This window comes from Onychostruthus taczanowskii, unplaced genomic scaffold, assembly GCF_017590055.1.
Source record: "Onychostruthus taczanowskii isolate IOZ18803 unplaced genomic scaffold, ASM1759005v1 scaffold26, whole genome shotgun sequence".
Classification (NCBI taxonomy): Eukaryota; Metazoa; Chordata; class Aves; order Passeriformes; family Passeridae; genus Onychostruthus; species Onychostruthus taczanowskii.
The window spans coordinates 6,645,362-6,672,734 of record NW_024499906.1 but is presented as its reverse complement, the minus strand read 5'-3'; the positions used below and the strand labels follow the sequence as shown (position 1 = coordinate 6,672,734).

Genomic DNA, 27,373 nt, shown 5'->3' with positions numbered 1-27,373 from the left:
CAGGAGATACACTGGAGCACCTTCAGGGAAGGACCCTGGATTGTTTTTTCTGTATGACTGGGAGAAGAGATGGAATAACCTGTTAATATTGCAAATGGGTGCAGTGAATAGTTTCATGTTGTTAGATATGCCTGAGGGTCCCCTTAGAAACCTGCAGTTTGTCCAGAGACAACCATGATGGTACTCCTGCAGACAAGCAATGCAGAGAGAATCCAGCATGTGTAAGACATGCAATGTAAGGCAGTGTAGACACCATGGAAGGATTATTCTCACTCTGCTTCAAAGTAAGTTTTTTTTGCTCTGGGCATGGCTACTTCATCAGCTGAACCTGTTTACCCATCTACCATACCAAAAAAGTGGGCTCTTCCTTCCTGTCTTCAACTAAAACTGTTCTGGAAAGCTCAGGGTGATTTTTCTCCACAGATGCTGGGATGCTTTTTAAGCCCATGATAAATTTAATCTTGGAAAGTTCCTACCCTCTGAACTCATGGCCTTGGCAGAGGATTTCACTTTCTGACTCTGATGTTCTTGGCAAGACCCTCTCTCCTGCTGTTTTTCAACTACAAAGTATCAACCAGTGGAGCTTACAAGGTCTGGGAAATAAATCAGATTGTACCGTTGTCACTGCGTGGATGTGATAAATTTATAATAAAGTAAATTCATGTCTACTCATAATGCCTGAGCCTTGCAGGATGCTATATTTGGCCTCAAACAGGATGCTTGTTTGTTAAAATTTCTTGGCTCCTTCTATCTCATTTGTAATGTACCTTTCCCCTGCTTCTTTATAGTTTTAAACACAGCTTTTCAGAGTCGGCCTTGATCCTTTGCTAAAAATCTTATTCTGATTTTAGCAAGAAATCTCATAATTTTAAACTTTGAATAGGATGAAATCTTTTCCTGGAGATTTAGCAAAACCTCTGGGTATCTGCTGGAATCCTACAGTTCCTTGTGCAGTCTCTTCAATCATAGGTCAGATATTAAACGAGGCTTAGCCTGTACAAACCTGAGTTTATATTGGACTGACTAGGAATTTGTCTGGTTGTAGCCAAGAGTGTTTTTGAATAGGATGAAATCTTTTCCTGGAGATTTAGCAAAACCTCTGGATATCTGCTGGAATTCTACAGTGCGTTCCTTGTGCAGTCTCTTCAATCGTAGGTCAGATATTAAACGAGGCTGAGCCTATACAAACCAGAGTTTATATTGGACTCACTAGGAATTTGTCTGGTTGTAGCCTACATCTTTTCTTGTGTGTCTAAAAAAATAAAGAAAAGGTGAATGTGTCATTTCCATAAAATTTTGAGTTGGGCTTACAAGCACCTTGTGCTGACAGTCAGAGCCAGGTGGTGGCACTGGTGATCAGACGGAAATCCAGGCATGTTTACAGTCCACCCCAGATAGGTGAGTTTTCACAGCCAAGAGGAAAACAGACAATAAAATATTCAGATAATTAAAGTTCTCCATACAGCTGTGTATCAGACTCTAGATAGTGGCAGCAGCTGCCTCAGTCTTTCTAAAAGTCCTTCAATATTGTCACCCATGTGACATTTCTTCTTTTGATGTATAAAGTAAAAATCGTCTTCATTTTGAAACTGGAAGGATAAGTCACTCCTAGTGAGAAGAAGACAGAGTAGTAGTTGTAATCTGAATGTTTTACAGTCATTTGCTAAGGCAAGAATTAATCATAAGCCCAGAGACAGTTGTCCAATTTCCTTCCAGTAGCAAGCAACTGAGGCAGGATATAAGTCTGGTTTCCTGACATGCAGCCAGTACTTATCTCTGAACAGTAGCTTTGGGCTTTTAAGGTTAAGGTTTAAAGTTTTGCCAAGATCCATTGCTCCTCTTGTAAACATTGTTGCAAATCCTTTCTAGGGTGGAGGTCATTTTGGGGAGTCTCCTGGAGTTAGGAGATTTCTTTGTATGTGGAAATGGCATCCATGTATTGTCCTGTGCAGTATGGAACTGTGCAGGTCCTGTGACTAGTGAAGAGCCACTGTGTGTACGGAGGGCAGAAAGAGCACAGAGTTCAAGTGCTTTTTCTTCCTTTCGCCTTGGCTGGAAGAAATATTTTATCAGCTGTGGTGGGAAATCTTGGATGGTCTATCAGAATTTTGCAGCTGCTTACAGTTTCAGTGACACGTACTCCTACCTTGTGTGTCTGCGCCCAGAGGTGCAGAGCTGAGCACACTGCAGAGCTCACTGCAGTGCTAACAGGTGACAGTAACACCAGGTCAGCGGAGGACCAGGAGCAAAATAACTGAACCAGAATGACTCCATCTTTTGCAATACTCATCCAAGGAGAAGTTATGACAATGCATTTTCAGTTTCAGAATAAAAAGAGGCAGCTCATCGAGTTGTTTATTGGCTAACTCAAGTGACAAAACTCAAGTGGAATCACAGCTCTGACATGGCTTTCTTTCACATCAGATCTTGCTTTGATGTTCATAATGTATGGAAGTAACTGTATTTTTCCTTATTATGGGCAGAGGACGTTCTTATTCCAATTTCCCAGGCCAATGCTATTTTCCTAATTACCATTTTGTTTTAAAGGAAAAAGCTTTGCTTGCTGGTGAATCACAAGTTCTGGTCACTAGTGTCTGCAGGGATGCCTGTCCCCTGCTTCAGTTCCTTAGTGACCTGAGTCGAGGCCACCAAAGTCAAAGTACAGACACTGAATTGCAGTGGGGGAGGCACAGCATGGAGCTGTGCGAGGCAGAAATGGGGGTTGTGGCATGGGGAAGGAGCTGCAAAGTATCTAGAAATACTAGTCCTCATTTCAGTCATAGAACCACTGAATGGTTTGGGTTGCAAAGGACCTTAAAGATTGTCTAATTCCAACCCACCTGCCATGGGCAGGGACACCTTCCACTAGACCGGGTTGCTCAAAGCCCAATCCAGGCTGGCCTGGAACACTGTCAGGGATGGGGCATGCACAGCTTCTCTGAGAAACCTGTTCCACTGCCTCCCACCCTCACAACACAGAATTACTTCCTTCCCTCTTTCACTTTAAAACCATTCCCCCTTGTCTTAAGCAAGAATGATTGTGTTTACGCTGCTGCACGGAAACACCCTGAAATACAAAACCAAAAAAAGTAATCCTCTGGAGTGAAAACACTGTAAGTTCTTCCATTGGGAAGCTGAAACGGGAGAGTGTGGGCGTGGCGTAAGGGAGCTGTGCCTCTTTCCTCCCTTTGAACAGGTGGTGGCAACCGAGGCCGACATGGTCGGAAGGTTGTGGATGGATTACAGCCCATTTAGGATCCTTGCCAAGCACAAAACCCCTTTATTAAAACCAAAATTGTGGAAAGAACGAGAGGCCGGGAGGCGCCCCTCAGAGCCGCTCCTCCCCGGGGCCGGGCGGGCGTCACTGCGGGGGCGGGGCCGTGCCTGGCGCTTCCTGGCCCCGCCCCGGCCCGCGAGCGGCGCGTGCGCGCTGCCGGGGGCACCCGAGGGCGAAGGGGCTCAGCCATGGCGGCCTCCATGATCTGCAGCCGGGTGGCGGCCGGGCTGAGGGGCAGCGGCCTCCGCGCCTCGCTGGGTTCCACCGCGGGGAAGGTAGCGGCCGCTCGGGAGCGGGGGTGGGCCGGGCCGGGGCTGAAGCTGGGCAGGGCCGGCTGGGGTCGCGGTCACTCCCTGCGGAGCGCCGGGAGAGGAGCGTCCGTCGGCGCACTCCCGCCGCCGTCCTGCCCTGCGCTGCGGCGGGGCTGGCAGCCCGGCGCTCACCTTTGGTGTGCGGCCCGCCGCAGCCGCTGTTCTTGCTTGTGGCAAGTCTTCCCTGCGTGGTTCCTTTTCCCTTCATTTTCAGCGCCCCTGTCTTGCTTGGAATTCTCCGTGTTTCCATGTCCGCCGTCACCTTGCTCCTAGGAGGGGTCGGGCTGTGCCAGTCAAACTCTTCTTCCAGCTCGCGTCTCGCCAGCCTGTGCTCTCGGTTTCTGTGGATGCCATTCGGGGGTGCGGGCTTGTTTTTGGCTGCAGCGCCCGTGGGAAGCGGTGACACGAAGGCGCTCGGGAGGCTGCGGTGTGTGACACGGTGTGTGACACGGTGTGTGACACGGTGTGTGACACGGTGTGTGACACGGTGTGTGACACGGTGTGTGACACGGTGTGTGACACGGTGTGTGACACGGTGTGTGACACGGTGTGTGACACGGTGTGTGACACGGTGTGTGACACGGTGTGTGACGCTCGCTGCCACCCTCTCCTCCTGCCACGTACTGGGGAAGGTCGCCGTGAGTGCCCCTCTCGAGTTACACGCAGCCTCCCGCGGCCGGCGGGTCGCTCAGCGCCTCTCCCTTGGGGCCGTGCCAAGGAGAGGACGTCCTGCTTGGAGAAGGAATCCTTTGGAGGCTAGGGCCTGTCGATTCGCTAGCTTGGAGTGCTGTAGTAAAGCTCATGTGTCGTCTGCTTGTTTCCTTTCTTTGAAGTGAAATGAAGCCTTAAAAATCTAGCTTGTTAGAAACTTCCTAGTTCAGGCTGATTTTTGCAGTGCTTTTGCCAGTGGTACGTACTAAAAGAATAAAAATAAAAGCAAAAGTTTGTTTTGTATGTAAGTTTTGTTTGTAATCTTTTTGTCTTGAGTCTTTTGGTGATCATCCATGTTCATGGATTACTGAATTCAGTAGATTTCCTGCTTTGTTTGTGTATGAAATTAAGGTCTTAATTACCTATAGTGAAATACAAAAAATGCAGCAAACTTTTTTTTGCATTTGTTGTTGTTGATCTTTATGTTACAGTCCTTGTCAGTGCTAGTAGTTTCACCAACTCTTTCCTCCTGCCCAATAAAACCTCACAAAATCAAATACCAGACCTGATATGAATGACTAATGTGGAAGGTTAGGATTAAATGTTCAGGTGTTTGCACTGGAACACTAAATTATGCTTGTTTAATATGTAGACTGGTTTTTTTTAACCTAAACAAAGAGGGTAGCCTTTCACAACAGTCACATTCTTCTTTTTGTTTTCTTTATTTTTTTTTCTTTTTATTCTTTTCTACTTTCAGGTGCTTGCTGGAAGTCCAGGAATACTCAACAATCATGGGTTTCAAGTGCAACAACAGCAACAGAGGAGGCTATCACTCCATGAATACCTGAGCATGGGACTGTTGAAGGAGGCTGGCATTTCTGTTCCACATGGAGTGGTTGCCAATACACCAGATGAAGCTTACAAAATAGCAAAAGAAATAGGTATACTATTAAAGAGAACATGTACTAATAGGCATGGGAGTGATACAAGGTGTTCTGTCTTTCTTGGTAAGACGTTGCTTGGAGTTCTGAATGTACCTCTCCTTAAGAGAGCCTTCCCTGTGAAACAACCTTCTTGTTAAGAAGGAATAGGTCAAGTATAAATTCTATTAGCTTAGACTAATATAACTACTTAAACTTCTTTGTCATGAGTAATAGACTTGGTGCAAATCCTAGATTTCTTTCTACTTTGAGCAAGGTTAGAGGAAGTCTTGTGTGAAGAGTTTCAGTGATGGTGACAAGGTTTCATGTAGAACAGAAGATGCAAACCATACTTCTCTTTAGGCTGCAAGAGAAGAGTAAAATCCTGTTCCTTTGTGAGTGCCCTTTTCTGGCAGAATGCAGCTGCTTCACACAGGAGGGGAGGACTTTGATGGCTTGTAGTTGTATGCTAAATTCCTGGCTTGTTGATGAAAAAGTATCCAGTCTCATTTGCCAGGTGCTTAAATACTTAATTTAGAATTGAGCTTTAATTTTGGACTTTATTTTGCCTATTAATTTGCCACTTTAACTACGATGTGTCCTTATAAAATCTTGTTTAATTTGGATTTAATATGGAAGTCAGCTTCTATTGTGTCAGGTGTTAGAAGGTGGGGTTTTTTTGGTTGATTGGTTTGTGTGGGCTGTTTTCTTAATTTAAAGTCTGGGATTTTTTTTTTCGTCCCTGGAAAAGTATATTAGGCTTGTCACAAAGTTTTAGTGAAGGACATTGGTTGTCATACTCCTTTCTCCTATGCAAATGCTCAAATCTCTATTCACCTCCAAAGGTATACATTCACAGTGATTCCTGAGGTTATAGGTGTTGTTGGATTCATTTCACTTTCATATGAAGATTTAGTGTGAGAAATGAGATCTGAAAAAACTGATAATTTTTCTTCTAGAGCGAACTCTTTTTCTTTGTAAGGTAGAAAAGAATTGAAAAGCTGCTTTTCCTTCAGGCATGATGTCCCAGAAATTCAGGTATTGTCAGATAGCTTCTTTATCTTGTTTCCCTTAGAGAGTAAATTATAATTATTTAATTATTTCAAAATGATAATAATTTAATTAACATGAAAGGAAGTTGCTAAAATACTTCTGAGAATGGTTGAAACTTCAGAACCTTACCTTCTGTTACGGGTGAGTTTATAGCATGATCAAAACTTCCCAAATGAGGCATACCCCTTTTCTCTACTTTAAAGTCTGTGCAGATATTGCTGGAGGAAAATTGTCTGTGGCTCTCTAATCAGCAGCCTGGAAACTCGTAGGTCAGGATTCCTTTGTTTTTTTCTTGCTCAGAGAAGGCTCCTCCAGCAGTGTGGGTATGGATCTGGCTGCTGGTTTATAGCTCTGTGCCATCCCTGTGACATCATAGGTATGCCTTCTATCTGGAGTGTGGGATTCTGGGCAGTTTCTTGGGGATTAAAAGAGGGAAGAGTTGGCTTCCTTTAGCAGAGGAATTCAGGGCTTCTGGTTGTCAGCCAAATACTGTGCTGGAGTTGGTGTGTAGTTGATGCTGTGGCTTTCTTTGGTACTTGGTGAGGAAGGGAAGACTTCCTGAAAGGAGAACACACACTGAAGGAGCTTGAGGTTTTGAGGCATTGCTCAAAGAAGTCCAGAACTCATTCTGAGTGGTGAAATATTATTCATTGCTCCAGTGTTTTGGATTTCTTTGTTTTTGTAGGCATTTAGCTGCTAGCTTTCATTTAGTACTTTAAAAAAGAAGTCAGCAAAACACAAACCAAACCAATCTCTATCAGAATGAAAAAATTCACATCCATGCATTGTTGATGTTTGTTGTGTGGAAGTAGTTGCCAGTAGATAGGATTTTTTTTTCTTTTTATATGCTAAACTGTTTAATCAAATGTCTGTCTAGACCATTACAAAGACAATTGGTAATGCTCTTTGCTCTGTTTCCCTAGTGCTGATCCACATGTTCCTGGTAAATTTACACAGAGCAGATTTCTGACTAAAGGTTGAGTTAGGCATTGGATTTCTTCCCTTTTGCAAATACTTCACTTAGAAATGGGTAAATTTTTATCCCAATGTATAGCAAATGCAAATTTCTCATTAACAGAGATTATCGTAGGTGCGCTGTGGCTGTTACATAATCGTCTCACTTAAATTTTGAAAAACAAATGAGCTGCATAAGTTCTGTTCCAAAGCTTTGATAAGGCACTGCAGCATGACTTGATTGCCTTGAAGTTTATGGTTTGCTCTTAGCCGTGTGTGCATTCCAGCTAGCACTGTGACCAGTTCTGATTGAGAAGCTGATATGTGTGTGTTATCAAGAGCATGACTAATGAACCTAAAGACTGTTTAGTGAACAGATGCTTGGTCAGTGTAAGGGCAGGTAGCTCAGCAGAACACACTATTTGAAACGAACATTGCTGTTTGTTAACAGACACTTCATAGGTGCAATGTATTGCAAAACTCAAGTTTTGATGCTTCCCGATCCCCTCCTCTGGGAACATTTGAGTGAAAGGCAGTGACATATTGTGTGCTTGTCTGGGGTTATTTAATAGCATATATTTTGATTCATGATGATTTGAGAAGTAACACTGTTTAAGACATTAGTATCTTGAAGCAGCTTTTGTGTGCTGGTGGTTTTGTTTGGTTTTCAGGTAATGAATCCCACAGTTTTATGTGCATGGCAGACTGTCAAATTTTAGTAAAATATAAAGCTGTATAAAATAGGAGGTGTTCAGAGAGTGAGTGCAAAACATTTCACCTGTCTACATCAGAGTTCTTGAAAGGAGACTGAAAGGTCCTGGAATAGAGTCTGCTGCTTTTGCTGTTGCAGTTTAAGAGGTCCAGTGCAGCTCCATGTCTGTGTGGTTCATAAAGAATGTTCTGTTTTGGTATGCTTTCTATAGAATAGCTACAGTAATTGGTTTGGCTGTATTCCTGCTAACAATTATGTGATTAATAGATGAGTTTTTTAGACCTTCTAGATTTTTTCAATGTTACTAACATCTTTTAAGTACTTTTCAGTGTTATTTATTTTTCTGTCTGTTGCTTAAACATACAACTTGTATCTGTTAAAAAAGCTTAAATGAGTAATGTGTGAACTGGGGTAGATTTAAAAATATAATTTTTGATCCCAGGCTTGATTTAGTCAGAAATCAAAGCTTAGTACAATGTGTGCAATTATTTTCTAGGTAAAGTGCTAGCTTTTTCTTTATTAGCTCTTCAAAAAACATATTCCAGGCACTGTGGCAAAAACCTGGGATGGTTTCTCCTTAGTGTATGCCACACCCACCTTGGCTGTCTGATTTAAGTTTTTGGGGTTTTCTGGTCTATGTCATAGTGAAAACTCATGTCTGTCGTACTTTTATTTATGGTATTTTGTTCGTTGCTGTTATCAGTTTTCACTGTTGGTCAATTATCTGTCTATGTTCCTGATGTCTTTTAGGCTGTCTGAAGCTCCAGAGCATTTATTCAATTGCTCTAGGATATAGATGATGATCTAATATGGCAAACTTAAGCAGAAATCCCCCAGGTGTTAAAAAGTCATTCAATTATGTTCCTAATTTAGATAAACAGCAGTAGTTTAGAAACCAAACATTTACTTACATTCTGAAAAATGTTATTTTTTTTGGCTGAATCTTACATTTTGCTTCAGCCTTTGCTTTCTTCTGTAGCACTTCACTCCTTTGAAGTTAAAATACCAAAACATATTGTTGATGATAATTCACTAATTAAAATAGACCTGTGTGACCAGCACATTAAAATTTTGACCTCTGTATTTTAATTGCTCGACTTAAGCTGTTGACAAAACCAAACCTGTCTTGTGAGCTGATAATGAACTTGATGCAGCTGATTAATTCAGGAAGTATTTGTGTAGAAGATATTTTGTAATAGCAAAACATCTTGTTCAGTCTCCTGAGTGGTATGGTCCTTTCAGTGAAAGTGCTATGATTCCTGGCACATAATATTTCATTAGTTATAGTTTTGACTTGTATGCAGTGAGTCTTTTAACACTCAGAAGTTTCAAATGCTGAAAAAAACCTTGATTTTGAGTTAAAATTCCCAGTAGCTATACTTACTAATGAAATGCAGTGTGCTCTGAAGAGATACTCTGCTCTGTTGACAGAATTAGGGTCAGAATATTATTTATATTGATACTCCTTGTTGTTTGTTGCAAACCCATCTTTTCCTGATGCCAGTAAATACACCTGCATTGTTTAAACTTAGTTTTTTTGTATCTGTGCAAAAATAAAAATAAGCTTGTGTTATAAATGGAGGGTTACCTTTTCTGGTGCAAGAACTTTGAAATACAGACTGCAGCAAAAATTACAGGTCTGTGTCTCTCCTAGGATAAGTTTGCAGTTGAATGGTAGTTGAGAACTTGATTGGCACTTGAGTTACTAACCTGTCACTGCCCTTTACTGTTGTCTGTCTTGTCAGAAGAGATTGGGCTTGCATGGTTCTGAAGGTGTCTGTAATATGTGGAAAGCAGTACCTCTGCTACAGATAGTATTGGGCAGAGAAGTAGCAATTAATGTGATTTGACAAAAGTCAAAATGGAAACTTGTAAAGCAGAACATTTTAATCAGGCCTGTCTGTTGTAATCATTGGACTTTCCACTTGCACAGGAAGCTGCAGATGCAGTGGAACAATGACCCTTCTTGCCTCTTAATAAGCTTATTAGAAGATTGTATTTTGCATGGATGTCTTTCTGCTTGCCTGAATGCATTGATCTTTCTCCCAGTTTGAAAGCTTAAATTATAGAATCAGAAATGATTCCTTGCAAAAAATAAATATTAGCATTGATCGAAGTGAAGATGGTTTTGTTTGCTAACTGTGTAGCTCTTTCACTGTCTAGTTCATAAATTATTGTTGAAGGTGATAACTGTAGTGTTAGTAAATATATAGATTTTTGTTGTCCTGAACAGATTAATGCTAAGTCAGTGTTCTGATTTCAGACACCTGTTCTCAGTGGTATCTACTCTTAATTTTCTAAGCATTTCCTAGTTTTCTCAGGCTTTTGTACTTACATGTGCTTTTAGGGCTGCCTGCCATTAGCATGGAAATGTGATGCTTACCAAATACTTGTTCAGAGATTCCTGCATTGGCCTTTAGCATGCTTGCCCACATGAGTTGTACTGGTGTTCCAGTGCCTTGTGTTAAGGCTTTACAATTTGTTACTGCTGCTGAATGCTGAAGTCCTGCTCGCTGAAGTTCTGTGTGTGTGTGCCTGTCACACGGTGCACAAGTCTGCAGAAGCACTGTCTGTCTGCTGGATGAGCTTTTGTCTTCAGGGAATCGCTGTTCTGGTGTGCTTCAAGGCATGATAGCACAAGTGCTTCCACTGGCACAAGAAGCGAGGCTGGAGTGAAAAGCTGAGGGTGGAAGCAGGATGGGACTTCTGTGGTGGTGTGTTTGCTGGGTTATCTGCTCCAGGGCAGAAACTGCTATTTTTCATTGAAACACAAGCCTAGCAGTATTTCAAAGCCACCTAAGCAAAAAACAAGGGCACAACTGTTGATACTGAGTAGAGAGCTATGGTAGCTGCTGGTTTCCAGATTTTTTTCTTGGGTTATTGTGTATCAGCAGTTCTTTGTTGTGTCAGATTGTGTGACAGTGCTGCTGCTGGAGCACTGCAGATGAGGTGTGTGACCAAACAAACACTTCCTCTTGTTCTAGAGTCATTTTCAATAGGAGCTGTGGGATAAAACGTTTATTGAACAGTGAACTTTCTGCATGATGGGTTGTGGTTTTCTTGGGATGTACTGTCTTAAGTTTGTTTCAGGTACATCTGTGCAGCTTAATTGCTTGTAAGCATTGCTGCTCACATAAACCTTGAACTTGTTTATGCAATCAAGCAGCTAGTTTGCAGTGCTAGAGGAAAACAATTTACAGATCATTAGTAATCTGCACATTTAATGACTCAGTTGTTGCATAAGGATTAGTCTAATGATGTTACAGCCAAAATGATTGTGAAAAATTAAAAGTTGTTTTTCTCACCCTCTTTTGGATGTCTATATCTTGCCAAAATATTATAATGCATCATAGTAACAACATTTTAAAGAAATATCTTCCAGGATCAGGGTAGTGGTGCATGTAGCCTACTACTCTGCCTAAGCACAAAAGAACATTGCCCTATTTAGGGCAATTCTTAGCCTCCCTATTTTCTGCAGTCCATTACTCCTCATTTCCACTCAGCATTCATATTTTTTGTCTGAAGAGTATCAGAGAGAATACCTCTGCCCAGTTCCTTTTGACTCTTCTATTCTTCCTTCATATCTCTTGGCAGACTTTCTTATATTTTGTGTAAGGGAGGGTCTTTTTTTCTTGCACTTTTTAAAAACTGCCTTGGTAGATGGCCATTGTTTTTGTCTGGTGTAGAGCAGAAGCCAGAATGAATGATGAATGAATGATGAATGAATGATGAATGATGTATGGTGTAGAGCAGAAGCCAGAATGAATGATGTACATGTAGTCATGTGTTCTTGCTCTGTCCATCACAGGTATGGCTGAAGACCATAATCATGTTCTTGCTTTCTTCTCCTTTGATATATTTAAGGATGTGCTAAGCTCATTTCTTGTAAGGGAATCTCTTAATTTAAGAGATCATCTTAGTTACCAATTTACTTTTATGCCCAGAGTTAAACATGTTCCAGCTGAGATCTTACCAGAGCTTTAGTTGGGATCTCATTTGACTTGTTCAGATTCTGGTGTTTGTTGCTAAGAGGAATAATTTACAAAGAAGGTGCATGTGGATGAACGTCATGGCTTTTCTGAAAACTTCTCTGTAGCTGCAACTTTTTATCTTACGAACTTAGTGTAGGAAATAAAAAACAAGCTTTGTACTTAAAGTAATTGCATAAAAGTTGTCTTGTGTGACTTCTATAAAGTGTGTTAACTTGTTTGCCTGTAAAAAATAGTTATCTTCAGGAGCTGAATTAAATATTAGAATGATAAACTGTAGTAAATCAGTATATACTTGTGTGTTTATAACCTTTATGCCTATTTTGCAGAAGACCTTTAAAATCATGTGTGAATTCAAAGATCTCTTGTTAGGTAGACATTCAAGAAGTAAAATCAACAGATAGCTAACTGAGAGGAGTGATTTGAGTCTTCTGCTTCCAGCCACTCTAGCTTGTGATACAGTTTGAGTTTAGTTTCACTTCTCCAGGACTAAAAATGGGAACCAACACAACTTTTGTGTCTGTCATAACCTTCCTTAGTTTATGTAGTGGCTAGTTTTGCTTGAGTACTATAATTTTTCTTAAGCATTTCCATGGTTCCCTTAACAGCCAAAGGAACAGCAAGTTCTTTTTTGGCTTGGAAAGGTCGGATTGGCTCAGCTGATGGTGCCATGACAAAAAATGGGATGTGCTGAACAGATGTCAGTGGGGCAGTTCTTAACATCTGCAGTCTAGCTGCTGTCTGTACTCTGTGTAAGCAAACTTGAGTAATAACTCTGAACTTCAGGTTTTTTCTTTTGTCACCCTAAGTGACTTGATGAACTATTTTTCTTTGCTTTTTTGTCTATCAATGACAGTTCAGAGTATCCCCGTTGATTTTTGTTACGTTGTCACGCTTTACTTTTTAAACTCAAATACCCAGTTTCTGCTACCTAGAAGAGTATTTTGTAGAGGATTTTTAAACAGTTAAAGCCACTAAAGGGTTTACTAAGTAAAGGGCTGACTTTGCCTACTCTTGGAAGAATAGTGGGTTTGTTTAGGCCTCTGACTTCTGCAAAGCACTCAAGCTTATGCCTTAGTGCTGTGCTGGATGGAAGCCAGAGTGGACCTGGCAAGCTGACTTGGGTAAGTGCTATAGTTACATATCATTGCTGGGAAGGTAATGGTTTACAGGTACACGGTATTTGTAGTTGTTTGAGGAAAACCTTGCATATGGTGTGTCAGATATTCCATTTCATCTTGTTAATAATCTGTGAGGTGCTAACTATTTCTTACTGGGTGCTTAATCATCCGTGACTCCAACACATATTAAAGATGATCAGAACACCAGCGTTTCTGGATGCTAACTCACCAAAGTTTGCTCACAGAACAGCCTAAAGCTGCACATTGTGGATTATTTGAGATTTTTGAACGATCTGTGTGAATTGCAGATACAGTCTTTGATTCACATGTGTGTGTTTTGAATGGTGGGTGTGGAGAAATGGGGGTAAAATTAAAGCAGCCTTTGTTATTCTGCCTGAAGCATTTTGTTTTATAGTCATAGATGACAAATTTTTTGGATTTTCTTTTGTTCTAGGTTCAAAGGATCTTGTGGTAAAAGCACAGGTCTTAGCTGGTGGTAGAGGAAAAGGAACATTTGAAGGTGGCCTCAAAGGAGGAGTGAAAATAGTTTTTTCGTAAGTTCTTTCTAAATTATCCAACCAAGTGGAAAAACTTCAACATTTCACATTATGGATTGAACCTATTTCTTTCTTTAAAACCAGGGTTTTAAGTATTAACCTTAAAATAACAAAAATTAGATAAGACTTTTTTAATGCTGCTTCTGTTTTTACAGCAGTTTCTTTGTCACATTCTGAGCTTCTTTTATTCTAGTCCAGAAGAAGCAAAAGCTGTCTCCTCCCAAATGATTGGAAAGAAGTTGTTTACCAAGCAGACAGGAGAGAAGGGCAGGATATGCAATCAAGTATTTATCTGTGAACGCAGATATCCCAGGAGAGAATACTATTTTGCAATAACAATGGAAAGGTCTTTTCAAGTGAGTAATAGTAGAAATAGAAGCAAGCTAATTAACTTGTTACAACTGAATTTAAAAAAAAAAAATCAACAGAACTGTTTACTGTTCACTTGCTTTTGAAAATCAGACGTATCCAAGTTAAGTTTTGTTTTCCAGTATATCTGACTATATGATTGACTTTGTTTTTAAATGCTGTAAAGATGTAATGCTACAACTTGTATTTACAGAATAATAAATGAGTATTGGTAGCTACAACTGAAGTTCAGAGTCACATGGGCAAGAGGGAAATGGGTAGAATAAGGGAGTAATTTTCATTTTGGTTTTAATTTGCATTTGCCATTTTAATTTGGATTATGCAATTTAGTTTAAAAACACAGCTATATGTGTGCATGTGCATTTACACCCTATTTTTAAGTGTCAAACAAGATAAGTGACAATGTTGTGGGAGAGCAAATGGTCCTGCATGAATCCAGCATCCTTTTTCTCCAGTGTGTGAAGGTTCCCAGAGGTGCACTGGTGTGTCCCTTGATTTTGAGAGTGCTAGTAGCTTTCTTGTACTAATGCTTTTCAGGAAATGGGTAAGAAGATTTGGGCCTAGATGTCTGTCTTCATATCTTTCAGGAAAATGAAAGCCAGTCTTTTCTGTGTGTTTGGGCTGTTTGTGTGGATATATAGTTTTTTAGGCTACAATTCAAATGTGGTTGCTGAAATGTGTCAGTGTTTTCTGACAGACAAGTGTTCTGTTTGGAGCATAGAACATGAATTGGTAAGTAACTTTAATGAAGCTAGGATTTGGAACAGGTCTTGGAACTTTATTTGCTGAAGCTTAGAAAAACTGGGTTTTGTCTGTTCAGACGCTTAAGAGTTTGCAGAGATTAGGGGATATTTCAGCATGAGTGAAATAATTTTCTGTGAAGGAATGAGAAAGCTAGTCTTACTCTTAATTTTTTTTTTGGTGGCCGTATTAGGAAGTATTTGTTCCTTTTTCTTCCTCCGTAGTGTTCTTTTTGATAGGAAAGTATCAGTTGAGTTGAATTATGTGGCCTGGGCACCTCCACTGTGACGTGGCTGCAGTAGAGCAAGGGAGATTCAAGTGTTACCGTGCACACCACAAGGTGGCGTTAAAATGCTGTAAATGGACAAGTTTCAGCCTTCTAAAATTGTGTGAGCAACAAGCAACAATGCTTATGGAAATAATATTTACTGTAGCTGATTGTAGCAAATTAAATAAAGAAGGGAAACATATTTTCATGGCTTGTCCTTGCTCTTGTATAAAAGATAAATCTTACTAGCATATGTTGATTATACTGTGTGGGTTGTTGCCTTTTGATAGGGATGTGCTTTGTTTATACTGCTGACTTTATAAGTCATGTTTTTAGATGTGCTTATAATTACTGTAACTTGTATAGGATGCTTAGGATGAGGCAATGCCTCTCTAAAGAAGGAAGTGTGAAGGTTGAATAGCACACAGTGTTTATTCCTGATGTTGTTGCAAACCTCTTCCTTTAAGGAGGGGAAAATTATTGAAATAGTCAGCTGAAACTGGAACTTTATGACTTGGATATTATTCGCCAGCAAGGGTTTGTGTTTTAAGCAAAACTGTTCACTTTGGTCAATTCTATGGAACAATGAGTTATTTTATGAACAGTTTGTAGCTTACTGACAGTTCAAGATAAGAATATCCAAAGATGTTCATTGAGTTGAATGTTGCTATTAGATGCAGGATAATTTGCAAGCTCTGTATTTCCATTTGGAAGGATGGAAATGGGAGAGGAGTGGTGTGGTTATTAAGCATGTTCTCTGAACCAGGGTCACATTTTCTGTAATTAATTGTCAATAGTTATAAAGCTGTTTAATCTTTGAGTTCTGCTGGTAGGAAATGCTGCCTTAGTACACCCATGGCCATAATCCATGCATGGATGGTGATAAGGGAAGGTTGGTTGAAGGGATCAAGCTATGTCTTTATTGTGAACTGGAGGAGAGATTTTTAGGTTCCATGGTAGTGAGTCCTTCGTGTTTTTGTTGGGATTTGGCTTTTTTAAAAATACACTCATCTGCAAATGCTGTCAATTTCTTAATTTCTTTTATTAATGAATACTTGAGTGCTGTTTTGTTTTGCTATGAATTATTTTCAGTGAAGGATTTAGTTACTGAACACTGTGATCCTACTGAACAGGTATGTTTTGGAGTAATTTATCACTAAGTTTTGTTCTTGGAGTTGGAGCATGGCAGAATGAATAAGTGAGTGCCTGGCATTCGATCTGTATTTGTGTAGGAGTGAGTGGAGAAGGTGGACGTGAGAAGGTAGTTACACTTTCTCTAGTGACACCTAAAAGATGAAATGTGTGTGATTATGAAGTTGAATCTTTCTATGAAAATTTAAAAATAGTATGTCGGTGTTGATTGTTTTGCTGCTGCTTTACAGAGGATGTTTTTCCTTGTGAAAAGAAAGTGGACCTGACATACACTTCAACGTTTGGAAAGTGTTATTAAAAGGTTTTATATGGAGGTATTGAGTAGATACTTTATAGCAATAAAGCCTTTTTTGTTGAAAAATTTAGTGTACCTTATGGGAAGAACTAAGTTTCAATTGTGTGGTATCAAATTACTTATGCTTTTTTTTTCCCCTTTTTGTTCTAGGGTCCTGTGCTGATAGGCAGTTCTCAGGGTGGTGTTAATATTGAAGATGTTGCTGCAGAGAATCCTGATGCGATAATTAAGGAACCCATCGATATTGTAGAAGGCATAAAAAAGGAACAAGCTGTTAGGGTAATTGTTAATGTGGGAAAGTACACATTAGTGAGGATGGGAAGGTTGCTTATAATTTTTATAAAGAGTGTATGCATTCAACTTGCTGAGTTGCCTTAAATCCTTGTTTGAAACAGATTTGAACTAGATATTTAAGTATTTTTAGGTGAATCAGTGTAAATCCAACTGCATGGCAGTACTTTATCTGGCTTTAATACAGCTGTGCAAAGGCATAGCATGATAAATTTTTATTAGCTCTTTTTTAGGATAATTCTTTTCAATATAGAATACTACAATCTGTTCAAACCAAAGAGTGAGGGTTTTTTTTCCCCCCAGTGGACAGGGCGGTTTCTACATCTAAAAATTCAAATGACATTGAAATAATAGCTAAACTGAGACACCCTAACATGAGCTAATAATAAACATTCTTTTACTTTCAGCTTGCCCAGAAAATGGGATTTCCTCCAAATCTAGTGGATGAAGCAGCTGAAAATATGATTAAATTATATAATCTCTTTCTGAAATATGATGCTACCATGATAGAAATAAATCCTATGGTGGAAGATGCATCAGGAGTTGGTAATGTTTCTTATTTATACTCTTCATGTAACACTTTGACATTTTTGTAAATCTAGGTTGCTTCACACTGATAAAACTTCCGCTGTATACAGCAAGAGGAGTTAGTATTAACATGGTGTGTTGAGAAAAAACTTAATAAAGCAGATAAATTTGAGAATCTAAATATAGTAGGAATCTGGTTTGAATTGCTAAGTATGATCTTAAGTGTAAGTAACTTCCTTTTTTAATTTTTAATTTTTTTAATAAAGAGCACATCTACCCAGGATAAGGCATTCCTGAAAATCAGGTCTTTTCAAAATTCATAAATTGAAACTTGAGCCACTGCATGTATCCAAAATTGGTACTGTGATGTTAACCAGAATAGTAGCAACTACGAGAAATCTCCTGCCTTTATGACTCAGACATTAGAGTAACTGATGGAGTGTGATGTATGGAAAGACTGTAGGGGTTTAAGTAATATCTTGATGTTTATGAGGTTTTTAGCATATCCAATTGCAGAATAGTTATTTAATGTTCAATCACAGCCAATTCCACTCTACAAAAAATAAGCCTAAAGAGAGTATTTGTGCTTGAACTCAGATACAACAGTTTGAAATTTAAATATGAATGTAGCTCTTTCATCAAAGTGTGTTATTACTGTCACTGGGGTGGTTTTTTATGTGTTTTTTTTTTTTTAATAATGCTTAAGTGATCAGTATAGAGCAGTCTTTTCCATCTGTTTCTCCTGCCTTGTTATTTTTATGTCATTTTCACTGAGGGATAGAAATGAAGTGATACAATGTTAGTTCTGATGTAAAGAATAGTGTAGGTTTTCTGCTTGCTGAATCTTAAGTAAATTTACTTATGTGTGTTTTTTCCTAACATTTTCTCTTCCAACTCAGGCACTCTTTCATTGTGTTTCTGTGTGCTTACTGTCATGCACACATAATATACGTTTATTCTAAAAGCAAAAACTAAGATGGATTAAAAATCCTCAAGTCAGAGACCTTCTGTAAGAATTAGTTTTATGCTAATTACTTGTGGTGCATTCCCCCCTTTCTTTTCTAGGCTGCAGTGTGATCAGAGAAAACATAATTTGCTCAGATTTATCAAACAGCTTGTTGCAAGCTTTTTTGGGTTTAGAGTGTCTCAAGAAATAGTTACCTTCCCTTTTTGTGCATAACTGATTATATGGGGAAGCTTGAGAGAATCTGCTATTTATTGAGAGTGATACATGTCTTTTTAGCAAAACTTTGTGTTTGGACTGCATGACCTAACTGCCAGGTTTGACTTAACATACTTTAACACATTCATGTAGCAATTGATACATAATATGATGTGCTCTAATATTAAATGATGGTTAGTAATGGTGGGTTTTTTCCCTTTCAGTGATGTGTATGGATGCAAAGATAAACTTTGACAGCAATTCAGCCTATCGTCAGAAGAAGATCTTTGATTTGCAGGATTGGACACAGGAAGACCAAAGAGACAAGGATGCTGCAAAAGCAGATCTCAACTATATAGGGCTGGATGGAAACATAGGCTGCTTAGGTATGTACTATTTAATGAATTTTAAATGACCTAATGGATTTATAAACTGAATTCCTAAATGTTATCTTTATTCTCATGTAGTCAATGGTGCTGGTTTAGCTATGGCCACAATGGATATAATTAAACTTCACGGCGGAACTCCAGCAAACTTCCTTGATGTTGGTGGTGGTGCTACAGCGCAGCAAGTGACAGAAGCCTTTAAGCTTATTACCTCTGATAAAAAGGTGAGGGAAGAGTTGGCATATCAAGGTCCTACACAGTGGTAAAACAGGCTATGATTTGGAAGACAGTGCTTCGAGCACGTTCTCCAGAAAACATGTTTTTATGAGCACAGAACTAGAAAGAAAGAAGATGGAAATCTTAGCTTCATCTTGGTGCAGATGAAAGAGGCCCAATAATCTATGGATTTTTTTTTTTTATTTTAAATAATAGGGGTTTTGGTTGTGTACTGAGTAGACAGTTTTGTGTCTTCTGGTTGAAGCTACAGCTGTATTTGAATCTTTCCAGAAATCTTGGGAGTCAGAAACTCCCACTGTCTGCTGTTTAAACAGAAAGCAGTATTCAGTTGGTTTTCCAGTTTTTTCTTTTGGACCAGTTTTGCAGCGGGGTCTGTGTTTTGTGTAGAGTTGTAAAGATGAATATTTGCTGTGCTGTGCACAAACAGGTTTCTAAGGTACTGATTAGATATAATGTAAGATAAAAGAGCTTTGTAAGAGGCTTGGAAGGGCTTTAATGTTTATCCTATGTAAAATTTATCAGAAGTGCTTGAATATTATTAAAATAATACATTGGTTGAAACTGGAGGAATAGCTTTTGCACAAAAAAAATGTGAAGGCTGGATTGGTGGTCTACATAGAGATGCTTATCCCAGGGGGAGCTTGGCAGTTTGGGGCTTTTTAAAGATAAAGAAAACTATCTTAAAAGGGGTAACTATAAAAAGTGGGAATGACTTGCAAGACCTGCTAATGATATGTTACTTTTGCTTGACAATTTTATGTACCACTTGCTCATCTTTGGAAAGGGCCAGAAACAAATAGTGAGTGATATTCCAGAGGAGCTTAGTCTCTTCCTTATTGGAAAGACTTATTATCTAATGCAGGGTCTGTAACACGCTCCAAGAGTGTTACAGAATCATTTAATCATTTCTATTGGAAAAGACATTTAAAATTGAGTCTAACCATAAATCTAACACTGCCCAGTCCTGCACTTAAACCATGTCTCTAAGCACCACGTCTGCAAGTCTTAAATACCTTCAGGGTTGGTGACTCAGCCACTTCCTTGGCAGCCTGTGCCAATGATTAACAACCCTTGTGGGGAAGAAATTTTTCCCAATATCCAATCTAAAACTCCCCTGGTGCAACTTGAAGCCATTTCCTCTTATCTTACTGCTTGTTACTTTCGATGAGGGAGAATGCCACCTTGCTACATCCTTTCAGGCAGTTGTAAAGAGTGATAAGGTCCCCCGGCTCCTTTCCTCCAGGCTAAACACCCCAGCTCCATCAGCCCATCCTCATAAGCCTTTCTTCACATTTTTCCAGCAAATTGAGGGAACAATGAGGGACACAGTCACAGAGCACCCGAATTACAGAGAGAAGAGAAGAAACAAGGAAGAATTAAAGTGTTGCTGATTTGGGAAGAGTTTTTGCAATGCAGATGCTGACGTGTGGACAGAGGGTGTCCAAAGAGACTTCTTAAGACAGCTTTTCCTTTCTGCTTTCTTTCAGTTGCTCACTGTTTTATCAAAAAACTATGACTATAGCTGGGATTCCTGTTGCTGGAACTCAAAGAGCAGTGCAGCCCACTGGGGTCACAGACTGTGCTCAGGGTTCAGTTTAAGGCTTGTTTGGAACAGCCTTCTGGGTGCCAGTCTAAGTTGCCCATTAGTAGTAGGAGGAAGAACAATGCTACACGGATGAGCTAGTCTAAGTGCAAGATCACGGGAACCAAGTTACTGCTCGTGAGCCAGTTGCACAGGAATGTTTTGTCGAGTTTGTTTCGTCATCTAAGGCTGTCTACCCATTTTGATTCTTGCTTTGTTTCATCTTTCATCTCTGACCACGGTTCTTTTTACCCTTCCTTTCTACCACTTGAGTTCCTTTAACTGTTTACTTAGTCCTCCTCAAAAAATGTATTTCAAATAACTTATCTCTAAGCATACTGGCTTTTAGGTAAACTGTGTAAACAGGATCTTGTGTATAAGTTTTTTAAATTTCCTGTTTTCAGTATATAGAGTTACTGGTGTGGGGCACTTCTGATGGAGTACTGTTAGCAATAGAAAGAGAAATAGTTGACAAATACAGTTTCCTGAAGTAGCTGCTCTGTTGGATGTGACTCTACGGAACTGTACTTTGGTTGCTGATGTTCTGTGGAGCAGACATGTTCTGTCTTTTGCAGAGTCCCTTAATACAATTAAAGAGCTTGACTTACCCTTAGACTGAAGGCTGTGTGCTGCTTTCATCTGATGTGTCTTTGGCCATTTTTAATGTGAATATTGTCATTGATTCTGTAGGTACTGGCTATTCTGGTAAATATTTTTGGTGGCATTATGAGATGTGATGTTATAGCACAAGGCATTGTTACGGCGGTAAAGGATTTGGAGCTAAAAGTTCCTATTGTGGTACGGTTGCAAGGTGAGTGTGCTTCATGTATATTTTAATATATTTCTCTCTAATTGACAGGTGTCATTGAGCTTATATACTGTGTAGCAAGCTGCCTATGAGTTGAAGTCAATGGAGAAATAAAGTAAACCTTGCATTTCGGTGGTGAGGATTGGAAAGTCAATAAAAGGAGACTTCCTGCTTTTTAACTACTAATGTTGTTTTCTAGATTTATTCACTAACTTTTCGAACAGGCTTCCTAGAAATATGAGACTAGTAGGTGGTAGTAGTAGTAATCTCCTATTCAATAAGAGTGACATTTTATCTGTTTCTGAAGGTACACGAGTTGATGATGCCAAAGCTTTAATAACAGCTAGTGGCCTCAAAATCCTTGCATGTGATGACTTGGATGAAGCTGCAAAAATGGTAAGATAGCTGGTTATGAATATTCTTTTCAGAACATAGCATCTGTTGCAGAGTTTTGAAAAGACAAAACTCCATTCAATCCACTACAGGTAACATAGGATAAATCCCATTGCCAGTTGCCCCCAGTGCCTGAAGCAAATATTTTACAAGTTAGTAAGTGCATAATTTGTCAGGGGAACAGTAATGCAGTCAGAAGCTATTAAACCCCACAAACCAAAACTGGATCAATGATCTGGTCAGCCACTCCCCTTGATGGGGGAATGACTAAGACCTTAGCTTTATTAATTGGGAGAAAATACTTGAATTGAGGTGGCTTAAAAATGCAGTGTAACACTTGCTTTTATCACCCACTGTATTTCAGTGTGTATGATTAAAAGTATAGTTGATCATGATGTGGCCTCATAAGATTATTAGATATTCAGATGCACTGATTTGTGTGTGTTGCTTTGCTTTGTTTGTGGAAGAGAAAGTTGCACTAGAAATGTATAGCAAAAAAAATTAGAAGATACCTGGTGGATTTTGTGTCATGGGGAATCTTAAGAATTTTTTTTTCCCAAAGAACCACCTACTCTCTTAAAACATTTCATTCTAAGCAGGAATAATATTCCTATTATTCTAAGCAGGAAATAATTCAGAGAAATTTAGAGTTGTTATGCAGGAGAAGATGAGGCTCCTTAAGGTATCAAAATAAGATCCAGAAGTGCTTGCAACAAAAGCTCAGAGAAGAAATAGCTTCTAGATATATAGAATTTCTTGTGAGTTACCACCTCAACACCTCGCAAAATAACAAGGTGGCACATAAAATTTAAAAGTTAGCATTTTATCAAAATTCTTTGTTATTATAAATGAGAAGCAGACTTTTTTAACTCCATGAGATGTTTTCTAGAAGACTTGATTATCTTTTAATTTAAAGTGATTAAGAAGTACTGAGCTAAATAGTAATCCCACCCCTAACCCCCAGATATGTTACTGATGATTCCCTGGTATTATTTTGTTTAAAAAGATTGATCTAGCTGAGTCAAGTTAGGATTGTTTTGAAATTAAGTTTTTATTTTCTGTTTTTCAGGTGGTGAAGCTGTCTGAAATAGTAAGCTTAGCAAAACAAGCTCATGTGGATGTTAAATTTCAGCTGCCAATTTGATGTGGGAAATGTCATGCCAGTGTCTAACATGTTCTCTGAAATACTGTGTTCTGTGGGAAATTTTAAATTTTTCTTTTGTGTGGAGGTTTTGATTGACAGGCGCACAAACTGAAGCATCTGATCTTTAATGTTAACATTCAGAATGGTCAGAATTCTTGTAAAAGTGTGTATTGCTGATATTTAGTCTTTCTTAGTTGTTATTCTCAAGCCTCCAGCTTCTGCTGCAGAATGTCACTTGCAATATACTTCTGCGTTGTCCAAAGTAAAGCTTCTGGTTGAAAAAATAATTATTCTTAATAAATTTTGAAGTTACTTTACTTGTAAATTTGTATTAGCCTTGTTTAAAAGTAAATATGACTGGATTATCTAGTTGTCCTTGTGGAAAAATGTATTGAAACGGTATTTTATGTTGGAGACGTTTGTACTTAGCAGTATAATGGACATGAGCAAACCAATCATTATTTATGAACAGATGCATTTGAACTTGATCAGAAATATTTTTAGAAGCCCTTCATTGGAGTGGCTGGTAACTCTTCTGGACAACGTGTTAAATCACTACAAAATATACTGTAGCACTTATATTTTCACAGTTTCTGGTCCTCACGAAAAAGCATTGTGTAGTTTTATATACAAACAAGCATTTACCAAGCTTCAAGGAGACAGGATAAATAGAGAATTAAAACGTCTATTGTACATCGCTAATAAAATTGTACATTAATAAAATATCTCCCAAAACTTTTACTGTCTTTCTTTTATATGTTGCCATTTTGGTACACTGCATATAGCAAGGGATTAAGCCATCACTTAAGACAAACTAAAACCTTTTTAGGAGTAAAGTTGTAGTGCCACATTTGTTAATTGTTTTCCTGTGTGGTTAAAACCACATGAACTTAAGTTGAAAAGCTTGAACAGATATAATGCATATAATACCTTGCTAAAATATAACTCATCTCTGCACAAATAAATATGCAGGAAATTGTGGCTTTTTGGGGAAATACTGCTTCTACTAATGAATAACCATTAATTTTTGTCACTTTACTTTCACATTACACTGAACTTGGAACTAGGATGATGATCCATTTACTGTTTAGTTTCCAAATGAGCACTCATGTTTTGTTTGTATTTCGTAGCCTTCTTTGTTTGAAATGTTATTTTCCTGGCTAATGATAGTGTAGTTTTATCTGGAAGTAATGAAGCTACCTCTGTGGTGGGAATTCAGAATGGGAGATCATACATTTACAAGCTAAGGACTTAAGAGGATTATATGAAATGTGGGAAAATCAATCGTGTTGTTATGAAGAAGTGGGGTATTAAATGAAAAAAACTTCATACTAGCATGGTGTATTTCAGTAATCTTCTTGGCAGTAGTAAAGAAAATCAACAGAAGTTAAACTCTCTGCAAATTTAAACTGGATTATTTTTGATCCTAGCTGTTCTCTCACTGAATATTGTGTGTTGTTGATCCAGCATGCTAAATTTGGCTTGTGGATGTGCTTGGAATTGCTTTTATTCAGTAGTCTTAAATTGAATTGAATTGCAGAGATGACTGCAATTCCAACTGTAGTTTGAATATATCTGTTAAACATTGAATAATTTAGAGAATATAATTAATTTTTAGCATGTGTGTTTGCTTCTAGTTTTTTTTCTATTTACTTTGAAATCCTTGTGAACTGCTAATGTTAAATGGAAATTATCTTTTCACACAAATCTGTAGTGGAATGGAGGCAAAGGTAGATCCTGCTGTTTGTTCCGGAATTTGCTTATACCTTGTTTGAATTGTTAAGTGTAGCTGAGGAGGATAGAGGGAGGAAAGGCCAAGTCATGTCCATCTTTGACAGGAATGTAAAATATTGACATTCTCAGTAATGTATTTACAAGTAGCAGACTTGTCAAAGCAGTATTTTGCAATTAGGGTATTTCTAAAACCCATAGTATTCCTGTAACAGCGGATGTGGAATAGGTGTATTTCTAGTCCAAATACTTCCTAACTGGAAGAGGTGGAATTTCCCTTTGGAATTGGTGATAAGGGGCTGCAGATGGTGTTACAGATAGGATGGGAGACATGGGAAGTGTGTGACCAGTAATACAGAAGGACTGTGACCAGGACAGCATATATGGTTTGTATAGGTGTCAGGCATGGTCCTTCCCAATGATGGGTCTGGAAACATTCTTTTTTATTTCACATGGTGAATAAACAGAATTAGGGATTGACTGTAGTAGTATCTTGAAGTAAGTGTATGGAGATTGCTTTAATTAAGGTATAAGAGTGCTATGGGACCTTTTAATTACATGTAAATTTTCAACATTCTTCAGACTGTTTTGGCTAAATCAAAGCATGTTGCAACCAATGTTAGTTCATTTGGTGTGTAGTTGATAATTTAAAGGCCCAAAGCTGATGTGTCAGAATCTATTTAAAGCCTTATAGACAACCTTCTTACCCCTACTGTATTGCTGTGTTAATAATCAAAAGGTGTGTAGGAATGGAGACTTGCTAAAATTAGTCTGTACAGCCAGAAGCAAAATTCCTAACAACATAATCAAAACATGAAAAAATGTGTAAACAACTTCTTACAGATGAGAGCTTCAGAGGAGCAGGAATTTTAATGACAGTAGTTTATATTAGATTATTTGTTGTCTTTTGATACAGTTGTTACCACTGCAGACTTTTGTAACTGTTTTTGAAATACCATGAAAGCAAATGTCTTTTCGTAAGAGTAATGTAACCACTACCAGTCTTGAAATTCAGAAATTAGCTGGTCTCATGTTCCACAGCAACTCCAAGTGTTGGACTCAGGGCACTTTTGTGGCCAATGTGCTTGAAGACAGCTCTGGTGAAAGTTAAGAGTCAAACTCCCGAAATATTAAGTATTAAATTACCTCCGAAAATATTAAGTAGAATTTTTTTTAATGTGCTGTCTACTCCATCAATTTCTATTGTGATACCTTGGTAAAATAGTTGACCTTCATGGAAAAACAGGCAGTCGGATTTTAAGTAGTGGTAGTATAGATACTGTTGGGGGATGTAGTCAAATTTGATTAAAACTATTCTTATGCTAGATCCCAATGTTGAACAGCTGGGAAGAAAAGTATAAAAAATGAAACTCTGGAGGAATTGGGAATAAAGCTATGTTTCAAACTACTAATGGATCTATTTAATGTGGGGGAAGGCCTGTATATTAACACCTTGAAAAAGCCTCCCTGCAGCAAGGAGGAAAAATCTGATTTCATGGGACTGAAACTGCTAAACTTCAAGTAGCTAGCTGGCTTCTTACCATATGCAGATGAAAGAGCAGCCCTGGATTTAATGGAGACTTAATTGCAAATTAGGACTACACTATTGGAAAATAAATACCTAAATTCAAATGTCAAGCTGATGCAAGCAAAGGAGAAAGTCAGCGTAGGGTGTGCATGAAGGAGCAGCTCACCTTTGAGCTGTGTGGGGCTGCAGGCAGAAGGTGGTGAATTGCTGCTATTTTGTAGTGAGGAACCTATGCCTCAGTCCACCAAGGCTTGCTTCTAAATCCTGATTTCAGTCTGCCTGATGAACCTCTGCCTAACAGAGGCTATCCCTACAGGTGGTGTTTTCAACTGCTGTACCCCAGCTGAGGGAAGCTGCAGCGTAAAAAAATGTCTGTACTGGTTGGTGTTTGGAGAAAGATGTGTCATGGTTTTCATCTTGTGAGGGCAGATAGGGAGGAGAAAAAGGTGCAGCTTGACCTCCCTGGTGAACAGAGGCTGGGGCCAACGGGGAGGAGGAGGAGGAGACATCAGCTGTTCCTTCTTCCCAGCAAGCTGCCTGGCAATTGAAGTACCAAACACTTAGGAAAAGAGGAGTTCATCACTAGATTTAATTTGAAGCCTGGTTCTTCCAGCCTCTCTGGATAGACATTGGCAGCCTTGGTGAATACTGACTGCAAAACTTAATATGAACTGTAAATATCCCTGCAATTCAGTTACTGCTGTTCTGCATCACAGGGCTTGTCTTCAAGGGTCAGATGAAATGCTGACATAGCAGGTGTTTGATCTAGATAAGTAACGATGCCTCACAAATACACTCTCCTAGTCAGCAGTGATTTGGGGTTTGGAGTGTTGTTAGAGGTAGACACAAATGAGGCAAAAATCACTCAAAACTGGCAGTGGCTGCACCCTGGAGTTTCTGTTCTGCAGGTGAACTTTAGCACATCAGGCACATTTATTTTCATTTCAAGTGAATAGCTGAAACACCCTGCAAACCAAATTACATTTTTAAAAGACAATTGGGATCATTAGTTTTGTAAGATTTGGTATGTCATAATTAATCAATTCTTAAAATGTAGTGAAAGATTTTCTTCAAGTATGTATTAAAGTGCAAGTACCTAGTGAAGGGCCCATGCACATAGCTCTATTGCTTGGTTTGTGACATTTTTCCCCTCTTCCATTTACAACTGAGCAACTTACTTTCATGAGCAGGAAATCCTGAGGCAATCATATTT

At 38.9% G+C, this 27,373-nt stretch overlaps 1 protein-coding gene across 1 annotated transcript; it reads left to right on the top strand.

Annotated features, from left to right (window-relative positions):
• The first annotated feature begins 3,396 nt into the window (after positions 1-3,396).
• On the top strand, positions 3,397-23,636 carry SUCLA2 (succinate-CoA ligase ADP-forming subunit beta). Its single transcript, XM_041407411.1, has 11 exons — positions 3,397-3,552; positions 4,997-5,180; positions 13,443-13,542; positions 13,739-13,901; positions 16,521-16,649; positions 17,069-17,207; positions 18,576-18,737; positions 18,819-18,961; positions 21,247-21,367; positions 21,672-21,760; positions 22,827-23,636. Exons 1-11 carry the CDS (start codon positions 3,466-3,468, stop codon positions 22,899-22,901), a joined length of 1,392 nt encoding a protein of 463 aa, XP_041263345.1. The 5' UTR covers positions 3,397-3,465; the 3' UTR covers positions 22,902-23,636.
• Positions 23,637-27,373: the final 3,737 nt, after the last annotated feature.